Below are 23249 nucleotides of genomic sequence, written 5' to 3'. Positions count from 1 at the left end.
CTAAACAGTGCCCAGCGTTCAGGGTCTTCAGGAAGCTTCGAATCGTTTGCTTTAAAACCAATAATGCTCCCCTACAAATAATACATACATTATTTTAATAACTAGGCCCTATGTAACTTGGGAAATTAAGCAGTAGTCAGGGCCGTAGCCACCAGTATGGCGGGTAAGGTTTCAACCTGACCTCTTTTTCACAGAGGCCTTTGACAACCCAGTGGCTTCAACAGAGATTGTTTCCTTTTATTGCGAAAACCGGACCACTTATATTGTGACTACATCACTGGTAGTGACCAAATCAAATAATACAAACTTGTTGAACATGGACATAGTTCACAGCTATGCAGGGTGCAAGGTAGACTTGCCGCAAGTCATTACAAAACTCCAAAAATGGGATCGCTCGATAAATTTTTATTTGATTTAGCCCCAGCTAGTTGACTGACAACAATCAGGCACAGAATCTGTATGTTGAATGCATTTTACTATATTAGTAAGTGGAATCCTGAAATGGGTGAAAAAAAAAACTAACCTGGCAACCACCTTTTGGTTCAATTAATGTTGGCATCAACTGTGAGTCACTAAATGTTTCACATGCATCAGAGCTATGGCACTGGAAACGTGGATTGCTGTCTCCAGTCCTACAGTTTATCACAACATTGTCTGATCCCATGTCAGCTGGCTACAAATAATAACAAATTATTTGTATAAATAATTACAGTTTTTAACTAAAGCTCTGTCTAGACTATCAAACTAGTTTGACAAAAAAAGTGTGCCCAAATAATGGTAGTGATATGCCCAAAGATGGCAGTGATATGACATCATCATGTCTATATATGGGCACATCACATTTTTTTGTCACATAACGTTTGATAGTGAAGACAGAACTTTATGCATCAATAAAAAAAATCATTTATTAATAATGGGGCAAAGAAAAAATATATGAACATATTTAGAAATCTAACTCGTTTTTCTGTAGACATAAGTGATAAGTAATTTAAATTTTAATTGAAAAAAAGAAATAAGTATTTCAAATATGTCGGACTTTCTCGTAAACAATAAATGACATAACTTTCTACAATAATCATTGAATATTAATTATCTTTGGTGGGCCTACCTGACATTCACCTCCTGAGATTTTCTTTATTTTTTTACAATTTTTAGATTCAGGCAACGAAATTAAACCTCCCATATGCCAGGTTGCTCCATTATTGTCATTATTGTTAATGTCACTTATGATAGCAAATTGACCTGTGAATTAAGAGACCCAGTGAAAATGAGAACTACACTTTTTAATATATTGTTCCATATTGGATTTACAAATATAAATTCAAATTCTTTAATACATCAAAACAAATTTGATAAACGATGAAAACAAGGAACATACAACAAAGAGAAAGAACAAAAAGAAAGTTAATATAAGTAAAAAGAAAAAATTGGGATATATCTAGATCTATATCTGACTTTTCTAGATCTAGAAAACTCAGATATCAAGATCTGAGTTTTTTAGTTCCAAAATGGAACTAGAAAACCCAGATCATCAAATGGATCGTTCCATTATTAGTAGAGAGTAGCTTGTTTGAAAGACTACAGTATTATACGTTTTCTTACTAATAATTAATAATTATTATTGTAACTTGTAGTAGTAGACTTGCCCCAAGTCTGTATTATCTTTTTTTTTTATTTATTTGTTTTTATTTCAACCGCGATTTCAAAATCAAGTAGTATACGTATGAAACGCCATATGTGCCAAAATATTTATCTTTTAACTAATATTAAGACAAAACTCCGTCTGGAACCCAGACTACTTGTAGTAGCAGCCTACGACTTAAAAAAGAAATACAGTATACACCTTTTGTTTATAAAATGTAGGCTTAGCATTTAGGCCTATAGACTAGGCTATGAATGAGGTAGGTGTCAGCCGGAGAGGTAGAAATTCTCATATGACTTTTCTAGACCAGTTTTTTCTGGGGAATCCAAATATATTGGGTAAACGGGCTGTAACCTGAGAACTTTCGCGTGAGGGCGCTTTTTTCAAAATGGCCACCAGTTACAGTAGACTATGATATCTTGGCAACCACTGGTCATAGAGAGTTGATTTTGGTGTCAAAATGTTTGGAATGTACATGTTCCTATTTGATGTAATAGCACATTTTGTCCGAAAATGGCCGGAAATACCTCTATTGACCTTTGACCCAATATCCAACAGATATCATATCTCCGTAACTACTCGACACAGAAAGTTGTAATTGGTGTCAAACTGTCCAGAATAAAGATGTTTATATTCAAACTAATAGAACATTATCTGTAAAAATGACCGGAAATAACGTTACTGACCTTTGACCCAAAATGCAAGACATTTCTCCTATCTGATCACATTTAGTAATATCTTGTCAATTAATTTATTTTGTGCCAATTGGAGGTTGACATTCTCATATTATTTTCTGAACCAGTTTGTCATGTGCAATCCGAATATATGAGATTAATAAGCCATAACAAGGCCAAGAATTTAATTCTTTTACTACATACATACATGCTTCCCTTTAGTGTTTCAGTCTGTATGTCGTGTATTAATCTTCAAGATCACTCACATCACTGCAATCTGAAAAGTCTTCATATTCATTATGTGTAAACAGTTCCTGGACATCAGTGGGCATCACTGTCTCAATCCATTTAGGCTCCATTTGTTCATTCCATCCATTGTGTGTACTGTTGTTGACAAAATCATTGACGTCTGCTGATTGCCATTCTTTTGCAATGAAGTTTGCTCTAAGTATATGAAACTCAAGGGGTCTGCTGACATGGTGGCAGTAATGATATATCAGTAATCTTGTGTCTGGAAAACTTTCTGATGAAGATATCATATCTTGCTTGATTTACACTTTTCCCCTTCACTCCATACAATAGTGAAACATACTCTTCAAGTTCCTCATACAACTCTTTTGATGGAACAGCTGACACTCCAAGGTTGCAGAATGTGTCAACAAATTTTGCTTTTGATTCCAGAAGCTTCCAGTTATGAATATGAAGACTTTTCAGATGGCAGTGATGTGAGCGATCTTGAAGATTAATACACGACATACAGACTTAAACACTAAAGGGAAGCATGTATGTATGTAGTAAAAGAATTAAATTCTTGGCCTTGTTATGGCTTATTCATCTCATATATTAGGATTACACATGAAAAACTGGTCCAGAAAATAATATGAGAATGTCAACCTCCAATCGGCACAAAATGAATTAATTGACAAGATACTACTAAACGTGATCAGATAGGAGAAATGTCTTGCATTTTGGGTCAAAGGTCACTAAAGTTATTTCCGGTCATTTTTACAGATAATGTTCTATTAGTTTGAATATAAACATCTATATTCTGGATAGTTTGACACCAATTACAACTTTCTGTGTCAAGTAGTTACGGAGATATGGTATCTGTTAGATATTGGGTCAAAGGTCAATAGAGGTATTTCCGGCCATTTTCGGACAAAATGTTCTATTACATCAAATAGGAACATGTACATTCCGACCAATTTGACACCAAAATCAACTCTGTATCACCAGTGGTTGCCAAGATATCATAGTCTATTGTAACTGGCAGCCATTTTGAAAAAAGCGCCCTCACGCGAAAGTTCTCAGGTTACAGCCTGTTTACCCAATATATTTGGATTCCCCAGAAAAAACTGGTCTAGAAAAGTCATATGAGAATTTCTACCTCTCCGGCTGGCTTCTACCTCATTCATTCTACTAGCCAAGCTAAGCAATTCAAGGCTCAACGTGTGGGCGCTATCTCGCGATGTATCGCGAAGGGGTGTCTCGAAAACAGAGACCAGAGACCCGAGAAACTAGTGTCAGCTTTTGAAATAATCTCCAGCTTTTTAGCTTCTAAAAGGCACAGCATGCATTTATACATCTTACTCCTAGGACGTCGACCTTGTATTACAAAATGACAGTCTTTTCACACGCGTTCAAGAATTCATCAATCTCTTCTTATCGTTGCGGCATGTTCTTTGATCGGCATATCAGTTACCGTTTATTACTGATACGTCATTCTGTGATTTTGAGACGTTTTAGTGGGGACCGCTATATAACATAATATTGACGTAATATTGAGACGTTTTAGTGGGGGTCTCTGTTTTCTAGAAAAACTCGAAAACAGAGACCCCATATATAACGTAACATTGACTTAATATTAAGAAGTTTTAATGGGGGTATCTGTTTTCGAGTTTTTCTCGAAAACAGAGACCCCCTATATAACGTAATATTGACTTAATATTGAGACGTTTTAGTGGGGGTCTCTGTTTTCGAGTTTTTCTCGAAAACAGAGACCCCCTATATAAGGTAATTTAATGACTTAATATTGAGACGTTTTAGTGGGGGGTCTCTGTTTTCGAGTTTTTCTCGAAAACAGAGACCCCCTATATAATGTAATATTGAGACGCTTTAGTGGGGGTCTCTGTTTTCGATAAAATCTCGAAAACAGAGACCCCATAATAACGTATTATTTAGACGTTTTAGTGGGGGTCTCTGTTTTCGAGAACTCGAAACAGAGACCCCTATAATACGTAATATTGAGACGTTTTAGTGGGGTCTCTGTTTTCGAGATTTCCTCGAAAACAGAGACCCTGGGTCTCGGGTCTCAGCTGGTCTCTGTTTTCGAGGTCTCTGTTTTCGAGACACCCTATCGCGAAGAGTAGGCCTGGCCCTACAAGGCTAGAAGTGGTCAACTCGTACCTAAAATAACTCGTACCTATTCCTATCTTGGCTAACTCGTACCTCAACCAGCTCGTACCCACACCAACTCGTACATACCTAATTTTTAAGCCTACATTTTAACTGTAACATGCACTGTATTTTCTTTATGATTTAAGTCGTAGGACGCTTTTACATGTTACAATATTAGTAGGCCTACACAGTAATCAGTTTTAATAATACTCTAGTATTTCAAATGACCTACCTTCTGATTAATAATGGAATGATCCAAATGACCTACCAACCAATCATTTGATGATCTGAGTTTTCTAGTTTCATTCTGGAACTAGAAACGTCAGATATTGATATCTGAGTTTTCTAGATCTAGAAAAGTCAGATATCTGAGTTTTCTAGATCTAGAAAAGTCAGATATATCTGAGATCTGAGTTTTCTAGACACCCCTCGCTACGGCCTTGTTAAAATTGGGGATTGAGTATCAAGGGCTTATGAATACCAGGGCTGTGGCCAGCATGAGGCAGATGAGCGCTCTCCTCGTCCTAAATTTTCAATTTTCACTACCCACCACAATTCCCCATCAGAGATCGTCATATTGTATATTAATAATTATATTTAACAGTCAGGGGAAAATGGCAAAAGGCTTTTTATCAGATAATCTATATTGTTTTGACAACTCTTGTAACATGACCACACAGTGCTAATTTTGCCATTTCCCCGTAACTGTTGAACCATCTGTGCCTTGCTGGTTTTAACCTCTCGCTACGGCTTTGTTGCATACTGTACAATGTACTGTAAATTACAATGAAGGTATATTGTAATATATATGCCATTTGGAAATACAGTACACACAGAAAGAGGTCAATTTTGGGGTCAACTGTATGGGGATTTTGACATTCTATTTTTAGCACACCACTTACGTGTAAGTTTCGATTTTGATTTTGGCCATCTAACATTTCCAGACACAATTAACTTTCCTGAATCCAGCTTGATAGCATGACCAGGTCCTGTATAATACAATATCATTGTGTACGTAGTTTAAAAAAATTAGCTGGTACTGTACATTTATGTTTTGAAACAGGAGGTTTCTACCCCAAGTGACTGTGGCTAATATGGTATTTTTAATATTTTTAAGAAAAATTTAAAACACATTTTTATGACTGTAACTTTGCAAAAAAACATAGAGGGCATTTTAAAAATCACTTCCAATTTAAACAATACTGGGCATCAGCATCTAAAGTATCGTACTGTAAACATAGTTAAAGCCAGGCACTTTCCAAATATGCTGATGTGCATTGTGGATATTTTCAGCTTTAGTTAACCAAAAGGGGCGTAGTCGAAGTATCAGGCCAAATTCTGCGATTATTTATAGGATACTATATTATCAACTCAACTGCTCGTTTTTATCTTGACAAAACACAACTTTATTTACATTCTAACAGATAGCCATGATTGACAATTCTTTGATTGGATTGGAAAAGAAATAAACATACCAATAGCGCAACAAGATGGTATCCCATTTTCGAAATTAGAAAAGATCTCGTCAACTGGTAGTTCAACGGAAGGTCCCCACGTTTTTCCACCATCATAACTGTGTGTGATCAATAAATTCCATAAGCGTCTGTCACTTTCTACTATATCGTTTTCCGGCTTTTTCTCCGGGAAAGTGTTAAACAGTAAGATGATGTGAGTTTCATCGATAACAATAGGAACGGGATTCATTGGCCTTTAAAAAAAAAGATAAGAGAGATACAGGGACCACATTTCAGAGCATGCTTCCATTTGAAAGAGGATAACAATTCTAAATAGGAATGTACAATTCAAATGTAGAGTTGAGAAATGTTAAATGTGTCAGAAAAGAGAAAAGTCGATGCCAGTCATTAAGCTGAATAATTAACTACTAATACTACAATTTTATTTTAATTTTATGTATTTAGGCACATGTGGCCAAGGATGACCAACAGCAAATTAATTAATCACTGTCCTTTCTTATCCCCAGAACACTGGGGCTATTTTGTGACCCAGTTCACTGAGGTAATAATACCCCCTACAATGATTATCTAAAATGATTATTTTCATCAAAGATTCTATAATTCTCGTATGAAAACTTTTATAATTCTTTTGTTTTCTGTAGAAAAAATGTATATTTATCGTTGTTGTTGACATGGACGTCTAATATCTTTGTATTGTGAATTTTCATCTCCATTATTTTAATTTAACATTTGTGTTTACTCCACCCTAAGCTAAGGGTGGAGTAAACACAAATGTTAAACAAATGTAGACTGTATATTAACACTTCGGTGTCAATCAAGGACTTACGAAAGTTGGGAAAGCTCTGTAAAATCTGTAAAAGCAGCAGCTGATATAAACTACTTAAGAAATGTTCGGCGTGTTTCCAAAATGTATAAAATGACTTAAAAATAGTAAAAAGAGTAAAATAAAAATCCCAAACCTTTTTCCAGTTTCTGTTACAGGATATATGCATGTCTCATCACTCCAGTTGCCACCTTCTAAGGGCCTTCTTTTAACTACAATTTCCATTGGTCCATAGTCTTGCTTTCCAGTTAGTCGCTTTTCAGAAAACGCCAAGAAATGGTTATGCTGGAACACCAAAGCTGGAATGCTAATTGGGAAAAATCAACAAAATTGTAAATAAAGTTTGAAAGTTTTGTCACAAACAATTTGAGACCAAGCATTATTGTATTCCTGAAACACCAGATTTGGAGAAATCAACAAGAAATTAACAAAATTGTAAATAAATAAAGTTTTAAACCTTTAGACCACAAACAATTTGAGACCAAGCATTATAGTGTGTCTACATTTTTACTGCAGTATCTACATTTTTACTGCAATTCACTTTGTTTCAAAGTTAGTCACTGAAAAAACAATGTGTATGATTATCCAAAATATGCTATAATTACTGCATACTGCAGTAGAATAATTTAGACATGATCTCTAATAAATCCAATTAAATCTTTAAAATTACCGATATTTTGTTTTTTTTTTCTTGCGGCTGGATTCAAACACAGTTACTGAAAAACAAAATATAAAATTACTGTATGTAAATTAAAAATTGAAATAAACTCTTTTATACACAATTATAATAATAAAACCTATATCCAGTGCATGCATGTGATTTTAAGCATTTAGGGTGATTGATTATATTTGGTACAATTACAATTGGCAAGAGGCATATCGAGAAAATGAGAAAGTGCTAACATACAGTAATATTAATTAATACTACCGAGTGTATAGTAAAAAAATAGATCAAAAAGTAGTTCATGGGTGGTGCATGTTTCTACCCTGTCCCCTGAATCTTCCCTCTACTTGTTTAAGGGCGTTTATTGACCGCAGCGCTCTTTTCTACTGTAATTTATGTTAAATCGTTGAAGCCTTACCTTTAGGCGTGCATACTGGACCTGTAAAATGCAGTAAAATACAAACTTAGAAATACAATACGAAAAACAAAATTAATATAAAATATTAAATCTTTATACTTTGTTTGAGCTGTTTCAAAACACACAATGCATGAGATACAGTAATGCTAGTCTAGACTCTTATGTAAGGACAGTTCGAGGTTCATATAATCAAATAATAGTCTGGTGGGCTTAGAGATAATGAATATTTATGGTTTCTGGCCTATGAATTAGGCTATATAACAATAATAATAGGAACATACGGCATCCACAAACAATATAATAGAAAAAATACAAAAATGACACATCACATAAATTTCCAACGGGGCATCAACTGCGAGCATACAGTAAATACGGAATGTTGGAAATTCATTCAATGGAGTAAAGATCATGATTATGATTATCTTTCACATTAGAGTAAATGAAAAATAAGGTGGATCTGGTATGAAAGTCTAAAGTTTAATAATGCCAGTATAAAAACTTATTCATGTTTCTGTTGCATACCGGTATATTATAATTACTTGATTGAACCAAGCAGAGTATCAGTAATCCCATACTACCCCATAGTAGTAGTGGTTCTAAGACTAACGTTCAAAATTATAGACCCATATTTCTACTCCCAACAATATCCAAAATATTTGAAAAGATTGTAAGTAAACAACTGATAAACCATATTTTCCCCTTAATTTCTGAACAACAGTATGGCTTCTTTCCCGGTAGATCATGTGAAACAAACCTCGAAACTCTCATGACTACCGTGTATGAAGCCATCGAATCAAAAAAGCAATGTGATATTATATACACAGATTTTAGTAAAGCATTTGATAAACTGTCGCATAAATTATTGCTCTTTAAACTTAATAAATTTGGCGTAAATGGAATTCTATATTCTTGGTTTGACAGCTACCTTAGTGGTCGATTCCAGATAGTGACACTTGAAGGCGAAACATCTAACCCCCTCCCTTTCCTCTCTGGAGTGCCACAGGGTTCAATTTTAGGGCCCCTATTGTTTAACATTTTTGTAAAAGTCTCTTCGAAAATTCCAGATGCCTTATGTTTGCTGATGACTTCAAAATAAATAAAATAATTTCGACCATAGACGACTCACATGCACTCCAAGCATGACTCGGACAATGGATGACCAATTGAAAAATGTCGCTGAAGTCTGAGAAATGTAAGGTACTCTCTTGCACCCTCAAAACAAAACCTATTAATTTCAACTATACGATTAGGGGAGATAGGGGCTAAAAGTCACAAATTCATTCTAATCTCCTATAAATATTAAGTTTTAGCCTAAATTAACTTAGTTTGTACCTTCAAATATAGCCTAGGGTATGGTCTATATAAGGGGACCATTGATTGTGAAAATACTCTTGACCGTGACCCAGGGGAGCACTTTTTCCCCAATGGGTCAGATGTGACAACTTGCCCCGTACATGGGGCAAGTTGTCACATGCAGTGGGGCACTTTGTCACATCGTTAAAAATAAGACAATATGCATGAAAGATCTGCTTAAAACTTATTTATTTATAGAAAGTGTGTTTATACATAAGTTAGTGAGTTTAGATGATGAATAATGTATTAAAAACAATAATAATAAGTATTAAAGTATGTTGTAATCGATATAGGTCTATTTATAGTCCTGTTGTAGAGAGTCCGCAATACATTTATCTACAATGTCACTTTAAATAAAATCTAGCTAGCAACATAATTCACATGTGAAGTCTGCATCTGATTCATTGATACCAGCACAATCTTCATGAGCCTATTCTTCACAGACAGAGAACATGATACAGATTTCTCCTGAAACTGACACGGAATAATCTTCTTTGCAGTACAAACACATCCAATTTCTTTCTTGTGCACTTTATCTTTTGAGCTAGGTTTATTCTTCTTCTTTTTTGGTTCTGATGTTCATCTAACACTTTTTTTTAACGCTTTTAATTGCGTACCATATGAATAAAATAGAAAAAATAATATAAACATTGTGTTTTCTCGATTATTAGGGGTCCCTATATCCAATTGACAAGAAAACAAAATGGTTAAAGACCCCTTCCCTGCAATTTTGGACGTTTTTTGGAAAATAATACATGTATATCACTTTAAAAACATTAAACCATGTCATTCCTTGTCTTAAATGTACGTTTTATGGTAAATTATGATAAAAAGTGAGAAACAATGCACTACCTAAGTAGCTCGCGGCGATCGACCTCTCGTGGACGGTCTTAGGCCTAGCCTGGCTAGGCTTAGTTTTTTAGGCCTAGCTGGTAAACATCGGTAACGTACGAACATCGTACGCTAGCTATATACCTAGCCTGACGTTGTATAGTTGCTGCATTAATTGTCTTTCTATTTTTGCCAGACTCCGTTGATACAAATTGGGGAAAACCCGATATTTTCGCTGAAAAGTTGGGAGTCTTCCATTTGTTTTGGCCTCACGATCGATCGAAAAGTGGGCGAATTACAGGTGAAAAACAAAAATATCAATCCGCGCGCAATGCATTTTGGGATTTATAGCGGGCCGCTATAATTATTAAAATCGACTTATTTTTCACATTTTTAACCGTTTAAAGACGAAAAAAGTTATCGCAATAGGACCATATAGTATTATTTTTACATTAAATATAGTTTGTGATCTTAAATTAGATCTAAAAAACGTAGGGAATGGGGCTTTAAGGCCTACAAAGCAAGAATAAGCCTATCTAGCAGTTTATTTATTTATATGACAGTATAAAGTTGTCACAGGTTGTGACAACTTGCCCCACTACCATATTTTATAGAAAACCCACTCGTTACACAAAATCCGTGGTAAACAAGCGACCATACTTTACTTGTACATTGTATTTGTTTAGCACTGATATTTAACTACATTATAACATAAATTTCTCTTTTGTAAACCACAAGGATAAGCATACATACCGTTTTTAGTAGAAATACAAAAAAGTTGATCTATAGGCCAAAAAATGAGGTGTTTTTAGTACATGAAATCTAGAAATAGTTTTGTCTTGGTCTTCGGTATATGGAAAGCCCATTAATGCCATTTTAAGTATATGTTTTTCGAACGTAATCCGTTCTAACGAATTAGTAATTCGTTTGAACGGATTAATAATCTGTTCAAACGAATTAGTAATCCGTTCAAACGAATTGCAACATATACAACAAGTGCCATTTAAAGTATATGTTGTAATTCGTTTAAACGGATTACTAATCTGTTCAAACGAATTACTAATTTGTTTAAACGGATTACTAATTTGTTCAAACGAATTACTAATTCGTTCAAACGAATTAATAATTTGTTTAAACGGATTACTAATTCGTTCAAACGAATTAGTAATCCGTTTAAACAAATTAGTAATTTGTTTAAACAAATTAATAATTTGTTTAAACAAATTAATAATTTGTTTAAACAAATTAATAATTTGTTTAAACGGATTACTAATCTGTTTGAACGAATTAGTAATTCGTTTGAACGAATTAGTAATCCGTTTAAACAAATTAGTAATTTGTTTAAACAAATTAATAATTTGTTTAAACGGATTACTAATTCGTTTAAACGAATTAGTAATTCGTTTAAACAGATTAGTAATCCGTTTAAACAAATTACTAATCCGTTTGGACGGATTCCTAATTCGTTTGAACAGATTATTAATCTGTTTAAACAAATTAGTAATTCGTTTGAACGGATTTAGTAATCTGTTCAAACGAATTAGTAATCCGTTCAAACCAATTGCAACATATACAACAAGTGCCATTTAAAGAATATGTTGTAATTCGTTTGAACGGATTACTAATCTGTTCAAACGAATTACTAATTTGTTTAAACAGATTACTAATCTGTTAAAACGAATTAGGAATCCGTTCAAACGGATTAGTAATTTGTTTAAACGGATTACTAATTTGTTCAAACGAATTACTAATTCGTTCTAACGAATTAGTAATCCGTTTGAACAAATTATTAATTTGTTTAAACAAATTAATAATTTGTTTAAACGGATTACTAATTCGTTCAAACGAATTACTAATTTGTTCAAACAGATTAATAATCCGTTTAAACAAATTATTAATTTGTTTAAACAAATTACTAATTCGTTTAAACGGATTACTAATTCGTTTGAACGAATTAGTAATTCGTTTGAACGGATTACTAATCCGTTTAAACAAATTAGTAATTCGTTTGAACGAATTAGTAATCCGTTTAAACAAATTAGTAATTCGTTTGAACGGATTAGTAATCCGTTTGAACAAATTAGTAATCCGTTTAAACAAATTAGTAATTTGTTTGAACGGATTAGTAATCCGTTCAAACGAATTACAACATATACTTTAAATGGCACTTGTTGTATATGTTGCAATTCGTTTGAACGGATTACTAATTCGTTTGAACAGATTATTAATCCGTTCAAACGAATTACTAATTCGTTAGAACGGATTACGTTCGAAAAACATACACTTAAAATGGCATTAATGGGCTTTCGTATTAATGGGCTTTCGTATCTGAGTGATATTAACAGCCGGTATGTTGTTGATGAAATGCCTTTTGGAGCTCCAACTTTTGTCAAACATTCACCAATTTAAAATTGAAAAATCTAATTGTTGAGAATTGGGTACAATAATTTAAGCACCTTTGATCATTTTGGGCTGGGGGATAGGGCCTATATTATTGATTTGTATAATAGGTTTGCGTCACACTATACGCGCGCGAGTTTGCGTCACACTATACGCGCGCGATATAAATTTGGCCACGGCCCGCTCTTGTGTGCGTCAAATTAGGTAATTCAATTCTTTTTTTAACCGATTCACCCCCACGATAAGCGCTTAAATGGTGACAAAATAGATAGTGACGTGAGCAAAGATCTCGTGATTGTGCACGTGATAGATTGTCGATCACGGTCAGTCATTGTTAATTTATATATTGCTGAAAACAAAATATAAAATTACTGTATTTAAATTAAAAATTGAAATAAACTATTTTATACACAATTATAATAATAAAACCTATATCCAGTGCATGCATGTGATTTTAAGCATTTAGGGTGATTGATTATGTTTGGTACAATTACAATTGGCAAGAGGCATATCGAGAAAATGAGAAAGTGCTAACATACAGTAATATTAATACTACCATCTGTATAGTAATAAAATAGATCAAAAAGTAGTTCAAATATTTCACTGTAGCTGTAAAATGGGTGGTGCATGCAGGGAGTTGTTGTTAGACCCAACTCCCTGGTGCATGTTTCTAGCCTGTTGAGTCCCATTTTTCTCCCAACTTGTTTTAAGGGCCGCGTTATGTGTGACCGTAGCGCTCTTTTCTACTGTAATTCACGTTAAATCGTTGAAACCTTACCTACTTTAGACTTGAGGCAGCATCCTCCCATTGTACACTTTTAATGCACCTTGTAAAATGCAGTAAAATACAAAGCTTAGAAATACAATACGAAAAACAAAATTAAAATAAAATATTAAATCTTTATACTTTGTTTGAGCTGTTTCAAAACACACAATGCATGAGATAATGCTAGTCTAGACTCTTATGTAGTTAAGTACAGTTCGAAGTTCATAATCAAATAATAGTCTGGTGGGCGTAAGTTTACTCACATAGAGATAATAATGAACATAATCTCTATGGTTTCTAGTATTGTTAACTGGTCTACGTGAGGGTCTTGATGTTATATCATTTGAACATTTGAACCCCATTTGAGGTCATTTTGGATTATTACACCAAGCAGTTTTAACTTACTAACTATTGGAAGAGTTATCAACAGTGTATACTAAATTAAGCTGCCGTTGCTCCAATTTTCTGTCCTTCCAACCTAAAAAACCACTTGTTTGGTTATACATTGACGAAATCTTCATGATCTGGACCCATGGTGAAGATAATTTGGAATCTTTTCTTCTCAATATTAATTCAGCCCACGTACCCAACAATAAAATTTACAGCTACCAAATCCACTAGTAGCGTTGATTTTTTGGACGGACACTATAGTGACCATAGAAAATCGACTCAAAACTGACCTATTCTGTAAACCACGGATAAAAATATGTACCTGCTCCCTAGCAGTTGTCATCCCCAACACTGTACTAAAAACACCGTACAGTCAAGCATTACATATCAGACGTATCTGTTCTTCAGATTTAGATTTTCAGAATCGTACCGAAGAACTAACCGGACATCTCCGAAATAGAAATTACAAGAAGGAATACATTGAAACTGCTATAAAGAAAGCAAAAGATATTGCTCGATGTCAAACACTGACGTACAAAAACCACGTCAGCCAAAATATTTGACCAGATCCATTCGTCACAACCTATCACCCATTACGGGCTGTTATTGAGAAACATATGCCCATTACAGTCCACAGAACGTCTCAGGACTATTTTTCCGGAACCACCCATTATATTGCATTTCGTAGACCTCCCGACCTTCGTGATATTTTAGTCAGATCCAAATTTAAGAGTGTAATTAACTCTCATGACAGCCAAAATTTGGACAGTCACCTTTGTGGCAAATCTTGCAAAACTTGTTCATTGGTTGATTCTACTGAAAAATTTAAGAGTAACCAAACTGGCCGCATTTTTCGGATAAGACAATCAATTAATTGTCTAACCAAAGACGTCATTTATCTCATATACTGTAATATTTGTGGAAAACAGTACGTCGGAAAAACAAAAAACACTCTCCGTATGAGAATGACACAATACAGATCAGCTATCAAAACATTAAAGCTTGATCAACCTGTAGCCGAACATTTTAATTCAGCTGGTCACTCGATTGCAAATTTCAGAGTTTATTGCAAATAGACCACGATGTCAAATGGAGCGACAAAACTCGCAGAGACAAAGAAAACCACTGGGAATTACAACTTAAAACCACAAAACTTTTTGGACTTAGCATATTAGGAACATACTCCCAGATCGGTAAAAGTATTCCATTGACTACCAAAATTTAAGTTTCAATATTAGCCACTATTTTAATTTTTAATTTCGTTCCAAAATTGTTTATATCTCTACCAAGCTAACTTCTTTGTCTTCTACTCTTATTCAGACTCCACCCTGTCTCCTTTTGTTGTTTTTCTTTTATTCTCTGTCCACCCAGGCAGCACTTGCCAGCTCTTATACTATGACGTTATCCAAATTCCTGCACTTGCACTGATGAAGGGCTAGTGTTGCCAGAAAGCTCTGCTAACTTTTCTGGCTATTTTACTTTATCATTTTGATTTAGCTTTTCGCTTTTTTTTTGTATCTCTATTGAGATCCAGTCACTGATACCCACAGCATTGTCATTTTTTCAGTTGGATTTATATATATATATATATATATATATATAAACAAATCAGGCAAAGAACAGTAATTCTAAACCGCCCGGTGATATACTGAAATTTAATTAATTCATTTTAAACGATAAAGATGAGGAAATCTGTGAGAATGAGTAAAAGTCGAACTCGGACCGCCTGCTTGATATGCAGATGTCCTAACAATCAGACCACTGGGGGCTTTCATGGTATTGTTCAAACTCGATTGGATAGCGACTCTTTAACATTCTCGGCCATTCGAGATATATCCTCAGAACAGCGATACAAGTAAAAATGGTATCTCCTCGTCTAAGTTCAGACTATGCTACTTTTCGTGAATATTTCCAGAAAGCAAAACACATTGTTGTAATGACAGGAGCAGGGTGATAGTGCAGAGAGTGGCATTCCGACTTTTAGAGGAGCTGGAGAACCTACCGTGCTCAGGCAAGTGACACATGTTATGCGCAATGAACAAGGATAATTAAGTGCTATTACCCGTGAAGTAATAATATATAGATTTAATTATTGTTTCACAATAATTTCAGATTTCAAAATCACAATAAGATACTTCATCATCATGTGACACAGTCACAATACAAATCTTGATTACTTCTTTTTTTTTTAAAACAGGATTTAGTCAGTCCTAATGCCTTTGCGGATAATCCATCACTTGTGTGGGAGTTTTATAGCCATCGTCGTGAAGTAGCTGCATTGAAGGAGCCAAACAAGGCACACATTGTAAGTGTAATACCATGATAAATTTCAAAATGATTAGAAACAAATTTGGGCATAAAGGTTTTTATAACTGTGCATTAAGGTATTATAAACACAGCACTGTTGTACATTATCGAACTTTATGACACAAAATGTGATGTGCCTATGTACATGATGATGTCATATTACTACCATATTTAGGCATATAACTACAGTACCATTTTGGCACATCACACATTTTTTGTCTTTAGCTTTAAGGTTGAGAGCTGAAGTGAGAACATTTGATCTGTGAACATCCTACAGTATAAGACATATGAAATTATTGACGTATTTATCATTTCCCTAGGTGGGTACCTCATCTGTTGTGTACCCTGCTGCTGCTTTTAGGCCTTACAATAGCAAGGTACCAACTGCCGAGTTTAACTTAGAAGATACTCCGGCAACAAGCCGATTTCAGTAAGTACTGAGTCAATAAGTTGAGTGGAGTTGTGGATTGGTGGTTATGATGCTTAGCTACCAATCCAAGGGTTCTGGGTTCAAGTCCTGGATTTTTTCTAATGACAAATTACAACTCCACTGACAAAGACTTGTAATAAGACTTTGTTTATGTAGAGCATCTTGTGTATATGTTTGTCTTTTGAACAGCCATGGCTTGATACTGGAGATAAAAATAGATGTTAATAGTGGTCTCTGGTTTATTGGAATGTTTATCTATGTGTATTGCAGTTTTCACTTCAAAGGGCCTGCTGGAGAAACCTTGCCAAAAGCAATTGAGAGACATCCATCGGAACCAAATTAGTACAAGGAATTCAAGACAACCATTCAAATCAATCCAGAGATATACAGAATATCAACAGAGTATATAAATAATGCATATTTAGAATATGTGGGTACTTACAGTACTTAAGTTGCATTCCTTGTATTGCACAGGATCATGGATCTTCAAGAGGTTGTGGTATTATAAGGGAGTGGGAGATTCAATACTCAGGTCGCATATATACATCAGTACTAATAATTTATATCCAATTGATATGTGGACACACTTTAAATCTTGTAATACTATGGTTTCTAGCTATTATAAAGTACAGTTAGGTACTGTATTTGAGTGGTTAGGACACTTGACTGTCATACAGAGACCTGGGTTCCATTCCTGACAACTCCCAGTCTACTCAGCTGTAAATGAGTAGTTGGTTGAAAATGCTAGGGAGGACAAGGTGCTGTGGAAAGGAACTTGCCACCCTACAACAGCTCATTACCCCATGTTCAGAATTTAATACGGAACCTTTACAGTACATTAATATTGTAGTGGTAGTAATCATGTCAACTTGCCATTAGAATAATCAGATTCAAAAAGAAGTACAACAGTAATCGACATTTATTAGTGTAAAGATGTCTTTAAAAAAGAATATACATAATACTGTATATCCTATAAAAGCAAACGCATGGAGTTATAAAAGTCAAATTGACATGCATAGCAATAAATATATTCAGGACAGGCTCTAAAGCAACAATCAAGACAAAAAATGCTTTGAAATACAGTATATAGTGCAGCTTTTAAAAGCCAGTGCAAGTTAAATATACTAACTTTGTATTTCCTATTATGATCACTAAGACATCATAGTACTGTTTTTTATATTATTACCTCCGCCAAGGAGGTTATGTTTTCACCCCTGTATGTTTGTGTGGGTGGGTGTGTGTGTGTGTCTGTGAAAAGCCTGGAGGCCACAGTTTTCATCCGATTTTCACCAAATTTGGAAACAGTGATCTATACCCCAAAAACTCGGACGAGTTCAAATTTATGGGGAAAAGGTCATAGGTTAAGGTCACAACTAACAAAAAACTATTTTTTATCCGATTCTCACCAAACTTAGCCACAATGAACAATGACTCATCATACAATGACTCATCATATAATTGTGGTTAAATTTTGAAGGGTCAGAAAAAAGAAATAAAAAAATAATAGACCTAATAATAATTTAAAAAAATCTCAGCGGGACTTGAACCAGCGATCTCAACTGTGACTGTGGATACATAACCATTACACCAAACTCTCAAAGTGCAAAGGAATATGTATTATATTTTTTAGAAATAATATAAACACTTTTTGGTGTTCAGTAAAAATTGAACAATAATGTTTTGTAATTTATTTTTAAATAATTTTAATACCTGTATAATACAGTACTATAAAAGTAAATAATAAAGCTATATTCTGTATTGCAAATTCTATTTGCCGTTAAGATAAATTAAGTACACAAACATCAAACAAGTCCACCAATATAGTGGAAAATAAAACAAGATTCAATTGAAATGAGAAAGCTCAACTGGAATAAAATATGAATAAGATACAAAACACTAACCATGTTCATAATTAATCTTTATTTCATCATCTTTAATAAGTGAATTTTTAATTTCATGATTTCTGCTTGTCATACTGTAATTTACTTACTGCATAATTTAGTTTCAACAAAAATAAGTACTAGTAATTAAAGTGTATTTTAATAGTCAAACAACAATGCGATACATGATGTCCAATTTAAGGTAGTTACAGTATATCAACTTTAATTCAATTGCAAGATAAGTACAATTACACAGCATAAAACTATTGTATATTTATATAACTTTAAACCGTCCAGCAATTATAAATATATGTCATTCCAGTTCTGTCCTTTTAAATGCTAAAATAATTGTATAATTAATATATAACATAACATAACAAAGAATCAATGCTGAGATTGTAATATAACGACCATCCAAGAATGTTAACTTCCAGGCTTAAATAGTTTAGCCTTTCATGGGTAAATGCACTGGGGCAAGAAGGCATTCTTGGTCAGCTAAAGAGTAATTGGGTCGGCTAAAGATTGACTAGGTCGGCTAAAATAATTGTATAATTAATATATAACATAACATAACATAACAAAGAATCAATGCTGAGATTGTCATATAACAACCATCCAAGAATGTTAACTTCCAGGCTTAAATAGTTTAGCCTTTCATGGGTAAATGCACTGGGGCAAGAAGGCATTCTTGGTCAGCTAAAGAGTAATTGGGTCGGCTAAAGATTGACTAGGTCGGCTAAAATAATTGTATAATTAATATATAACATAACAAAGAATCAATGCTGAGATTGTCATATAACAACCATCCAAGAATGTTAACTTCCAGGCTTAAATAGTTTAGCCTTTCATGGGTAAATGCACTGGGGCATTCTTGGTCAGCTAAAGAGTATCTGGGTCAGCTAAAGAGTATCTGGGTCAGCTAAAGAGTATCTGGGTCAGCTAAAGAGTAACTTGGTAAGTTAAAGAGTAACTAGGTCAGCTAAAGATTAACTTGGTAAGTTAATGACCTATTTATGTAGGTAAATGAGGTCAAGAAAGAAGAGCAAGTGTTGGCTAGTGTAAAAGTGCATCAAGTGTAAAGGTCGTAAACGCAATATTTCGTGTTTTCTTATTACGTTCAAAAAGACACGCAAACGTTTGCCCACCGTCTTGAATGAATGCTGCCAAATCCGAGTAAGCAGAATCATCAGGTTCGATGACTATGTTTGGAGGATCATAAGTCTTGCATGATTGGTCTTTGCTTAAACGCACTGAAAGGTTTTTCCTACATACACAGCTGGTAGCTGGATTACTAAACAGTGCCAAGCGTTCCGAATCGTTTGCTTTAAAACCAATAATGCTCCCCTACAAATAATACATACATTATTTTAATAACTAGGCCCTATGTAACTTGGGAAATTAAGCAGTAGTCAGGGCCGTAGCCACCAGTATGGTTGGTAAGGTTTCAACCTGACCACTTTTTCACAGAGGCCTTTGACAACCCAGTGGCTTCAACAGAGATTGTTTCCTTTTATTGCGAAAACTGGTCACTGGTAGTGACCAAATCAAATACCGTACTACAAACTTGTTGAACATGGACATAGCTCACAGCTATGCAGGGTGCAAGGTAGACTTGCCGCAAGTCATTACAAAACTCCAAAAATGGGATCGCTCAATAAATTGTTATTTTATTTGGCCCCAGCTAGTTGACTGACAACAATCAGGCACAGCAGAATCTGTGTGTTGAATGCATTTTACTATAGAAAGTGGAATCCTGAAATGGGTGAAAAAAAAAACTAACCTGGCAACCATTTTTTGGTTCAATTAATGTTGGCATCATCTCTGAGTCACTAAATGTTTTACATGCATCATAGCTATAGCACTGGAAACGTGGATTGCGGTCTCCAGTCCTACAGTTTATCACAACATTGTCTGATCCCATGTCAGCTGGCTACAAATAATAACAAATTATTTGTATAAATAATTACAGTTTTTAACTAAAGCTCTGTCTAGACTATCAAACTAGTTTGACAAAAAAAGTGTGCCCAAATACTATGGTAGTGATATGCCCAAAGATGGTAGTGATATGACATCATCATGTCTATATATGGGCACATCACATTTTTTTGTCACATAAAGTTTGATAGTGAAGACAGAACTTTATGCATCAATAAAAACAATCATTTATTAATAATGGGGCAAAGAAAAAATATATGAACATATTTAGAAATCTAACTCGTTTTTCTGTAGACATAAGTGATAAGTATAATTTAAATTTTAATTGAAAAAAAGAAATAAGTATTTCAAATATGTCGGACTTTCTCGTAAACAATAAATGACATAACTTTCTACAATAATCATTGAAAATTAATTATATCTTTGGTAGGCCTACCTGACATTCACCTCCTGAGATTTTGTTTCCTTTTTTACAACAATTTGTAGATTCAGGCAACGGAATGAAACCTCCCATATGCCAGGTTTTTCCAGTATCGTCACTTATAATAGCAAATTGACCTGTGAATTAAGAAACCAAGCGAAAATGAGAACTACACTTTTTAATATATTGATCCATTTTGGATTTACAAATTCAAATTCGTTAATACATCAAAACAAATTTGATAAACGATGAAAACAAGGAACACACAACAAAGAGAAAGAACAAAAAGAAAGTTAATATAAGTAAAAAGATAAAATTGGGATATATCTAGATCTATATCTGACTTTTCTAGATCTAGAAAACTCAGATATCAAGATCTGACTTTTCTAGTTCCAAAATGGAACTAGAAAACCCAGATCATCAAATGGATCGTTCCATTATTAATAGAGAGTAGCTTGTTTGAAATACTACAGTATTATACGTTTTCTTACTAATAATAATTATTATTGTAACTTGTAGTAGCAGCCTACGACTTAAATCATAAAGTAATACAGTATACACCTTTTAAAATGTAGGCTTAGCATTTAGGCCTAGCCAAGCTAAGCAAACTCAATTCAAGGCTCAACGTGTGGGCGCTATCGCGATGTATATTTTCTTTATGATTTAAGTCGTAGGCCGCTTCTACATGTTACAATATTAGTACACAGTAATCAGTTTTAATAATACTCTAGTATTTCAAATGACCTACCTCCTGATTAATAATGGAATGATCAAAATGACCTACCAACCAACTGTTTTTAATGCTTGGTTCCCACTAGAATGTAACGCAAGGACGTAAACGCAACGCAATTAAGCGTTTTAACCAATGACAAGCGAAGTTATACACAGTTAGCAATCACAAGCGAATAAGCCATCGCTTGTGATTGGTCAATTCACTTGCGTTGCGTTACGTCCTTGCGTTGCGTCGCTAGTGGGAACCACGCTTTAACCTCTCGCTACGGCTTTGTTGCATACTGTACAATGTACTGTAAATTACAATGAAGGTATATTGTAATATATATGCCATTTGGAAATACAGTACACACAGAAAGAGGTCAATTTCGGGGTCAACTGTATGGGGATTTTGACATTCTATTTTTAGCACACCACTTACGTGTAAGTTTCGATTTTGATTCTGGCCATCTAACATTTCCAGACACAATTAACTTTCCTGAATCTAGCTTGATAGCATGACCAGGTCCTGTATAATACAATATAATTGTGTACGTAGTTTAAAAATTAGCTGGTACTGTACATTTATGTTTTGAAACAGGAGGTTTCTACCCCAAGTGACTCTGGCTAATATGGTATTTCTAATAGTTTTAGGAAAAATGCAAAATACATTTTTATGACTGTAACTTTCTGCAATTGTTGGTTTTATTGCTATGTGAAATGTTTTGGCCTTTCGAAAAATTGCATTTTTATTTTTTGACCTAGGTCAAAGGTCAAATGCTCAAAAAGCGCAATTCAGTGACCAAAAAATTACCTCGTATATATACGGGCCACGTCTTCAAAGGGTTCTAGGACACCTACCCCCTAGACAGTTACCCCCCGGATGTTTACCACCCGGACAACTACCCCCTTAGGACAACTACCCCCCGGACAACTACCCCCCGGACAACTACCCCCTTAGGACAACTACCCCCTTAGGATAACAACCCCCCGGACAACTACCCCCCGGACAACCACCCCCTTAGGACAACTACCCCCTTAGGACAACTACCCCCCGGTCAACTACCCCCCGGTCAACTACCCCCCCCCCCCCCCCAATCCAAAAGTAGACAAATATATAGGACCGGTTTCTGTAAAAATGAAATCATCTGTTTTTAACGGGTGTTTCGAAACTAGAGACCGGAGACCAGAGACCTGACACGAGACCCAATACGAAAAGGGAGATCTATATTTGGGTCTCCCTTTTCGTATATTAGGGTCTCCCTTTTCGTATAGTGTGGTCTCTCTTTTCGTATAGTGGGGTCTCCCTTTTCTTATAGTGGGTCTCCCTTTTCGTATATTTAGGTCTCCCATTTCGTATATTTGGGTCTCCCTTTTCGTATATTTGGTCTCCCTTTTCGTATATTTAGGTCTCCCTTTTCGTATATTAGGGTCTCCCTTTTCGTATAGTGGGGTCTCCCTTTTGGTATAGTGGGGTCTCCCTTTTCGTACGTGGGTCTCCCTTTTCGTATATTTAGGTCTCCCTTTTCGTATTGGGTCTCGGGTCTCTGGTCTCTGGTCTCGGGTCTCTAGTTTCGAAACACCCGTTTTTAACCGATTATTCTGTTTTGTTTAACAGCACGCTAGACCCTAGATGTGCTAGATTTAAAGTACCGTATTTATTGAAAAAACGGCCTGGGCTGTTTATTGTTTATGTGGTTTTTAGGTGGACATTTATTGGAAGAAAGTTGTT

The 23249-nt window shown here is 34.8% G+C and overlaps 1 protein-coding gene, 1 long non-coding RNA gene and 1 pseudogene across 4 annotated transcripts; 1 reads left to right on the top strand and 2 right to left on the bottom strand.

The window, feature by feature from the left end:
• Positions 1 to 7233: 7233 nt before the first annotated feature.
• On the bottom strand, positions 7234 to 13541 carry LOC140047871 (uncharacterized). The gene is made up of 4 exons (XR_011844981.1): positions 13456 to 13541; positions 8094 to 8114; positions 7682 to 7727; positions 7234 to 7318 (listed from the first exon to the last, which is right to left on the bottom strand). It is a non-coding gene; the product is annotated as an uncharacterized lncRNA (long non-coding RNA).
• A 2153-nt stretch (positions 13542 to 15694) lies between these two features.
• Positions 15695 to 16913, top strand: LOC140046690 (NAD-dependent protein deacylase sirtuin-5, mitochondrial-like; annotated as a pseudogene).
• Positions 16914 to 18538: 1625 nt separating this feature from the next.
• On the bottom strand, positions 18539 to 21670 carry LOC140047909 (sialidase-2-like). 3 transcript variants are annotated; one of them, XM_072092937.1, is made up of 4 exons: positions 21591 to 21670; positions 20822 to 20943; positions 20231 to 20380; positions 18539 to 19794 (listed from the first exon to the last, which is right to left on the bottom strand). In XM_072092937.1, exons 2-4 carry the CDS (start codon positions 20897 to 20899, stop codon positions 19504 to 19506), a joined length of 519 nt encoding a protein of 172 aa, XP_071949038.1. In that variant the 5' UTR covers positions 20900 to 20943; positions 21591 to 21670; the 3' UTR covers positions 18539 to 19503. The 3 variants fall into 3 exon arrangements, with proteins under 3 accessions (XP_071949038.1, XP_071949040.1, XP_071949039.1); XM_072092939.1 differs by lacking the exon at positions 21591 to 21670 and adding an exon at positions 21555 to 21573; XM_072092938.1 differs by lacking the exon at positions 21591 to 21670 and adding an exon at positions 21151 to 21181.
• Positions 21671 to 23249: the final 1579 nt, after the last annotated feature.

This window comes from Antedon mediterranea, chromosome 4, assembly GCF_964355755.1.
Source record: "Antedon mediterranea chromosome 4, ecAntMedi1.1, whole genome shotgun sequence".
NCBI classification, from domain to species: Eukaryota; Metazoa; Echinodermata; class Crinoidea; order Comatulida; family Antedonidae; genus Antedon; species Antedon mediterranea.
The sequence above is the reverse complement of the archived record's forward strand: the minus strand, read 5'-3'. Positions and strand labels throughout refer to the sequence as shown.

Excerpts from the sequence above, each read along its gene's own strand:
- LOC140047909 (XM_072092937.1), bottom strand. The coding sequence starts at position 20,899 with ATGGGAGGTTTCATTCCGTTGCCTGAATCTACAAATTGTTGTAAAAAA. Across the intron at positions 20,381-20,821 it reads TCTCAGGAGGTGAATGTCAG|CCAGCTGACATGGGATCAGA; the intron begins GTAGGCCTACCA and ends TATTATTTGTAG. Across the intron at positions 19,795-20,230 it reads AACCAAAAAATGGTTGCCAG|GGGAGCATTATTGGTTTTAA; the intron begins GTTAGTTTTTTT and ends TATTATTTGTAG.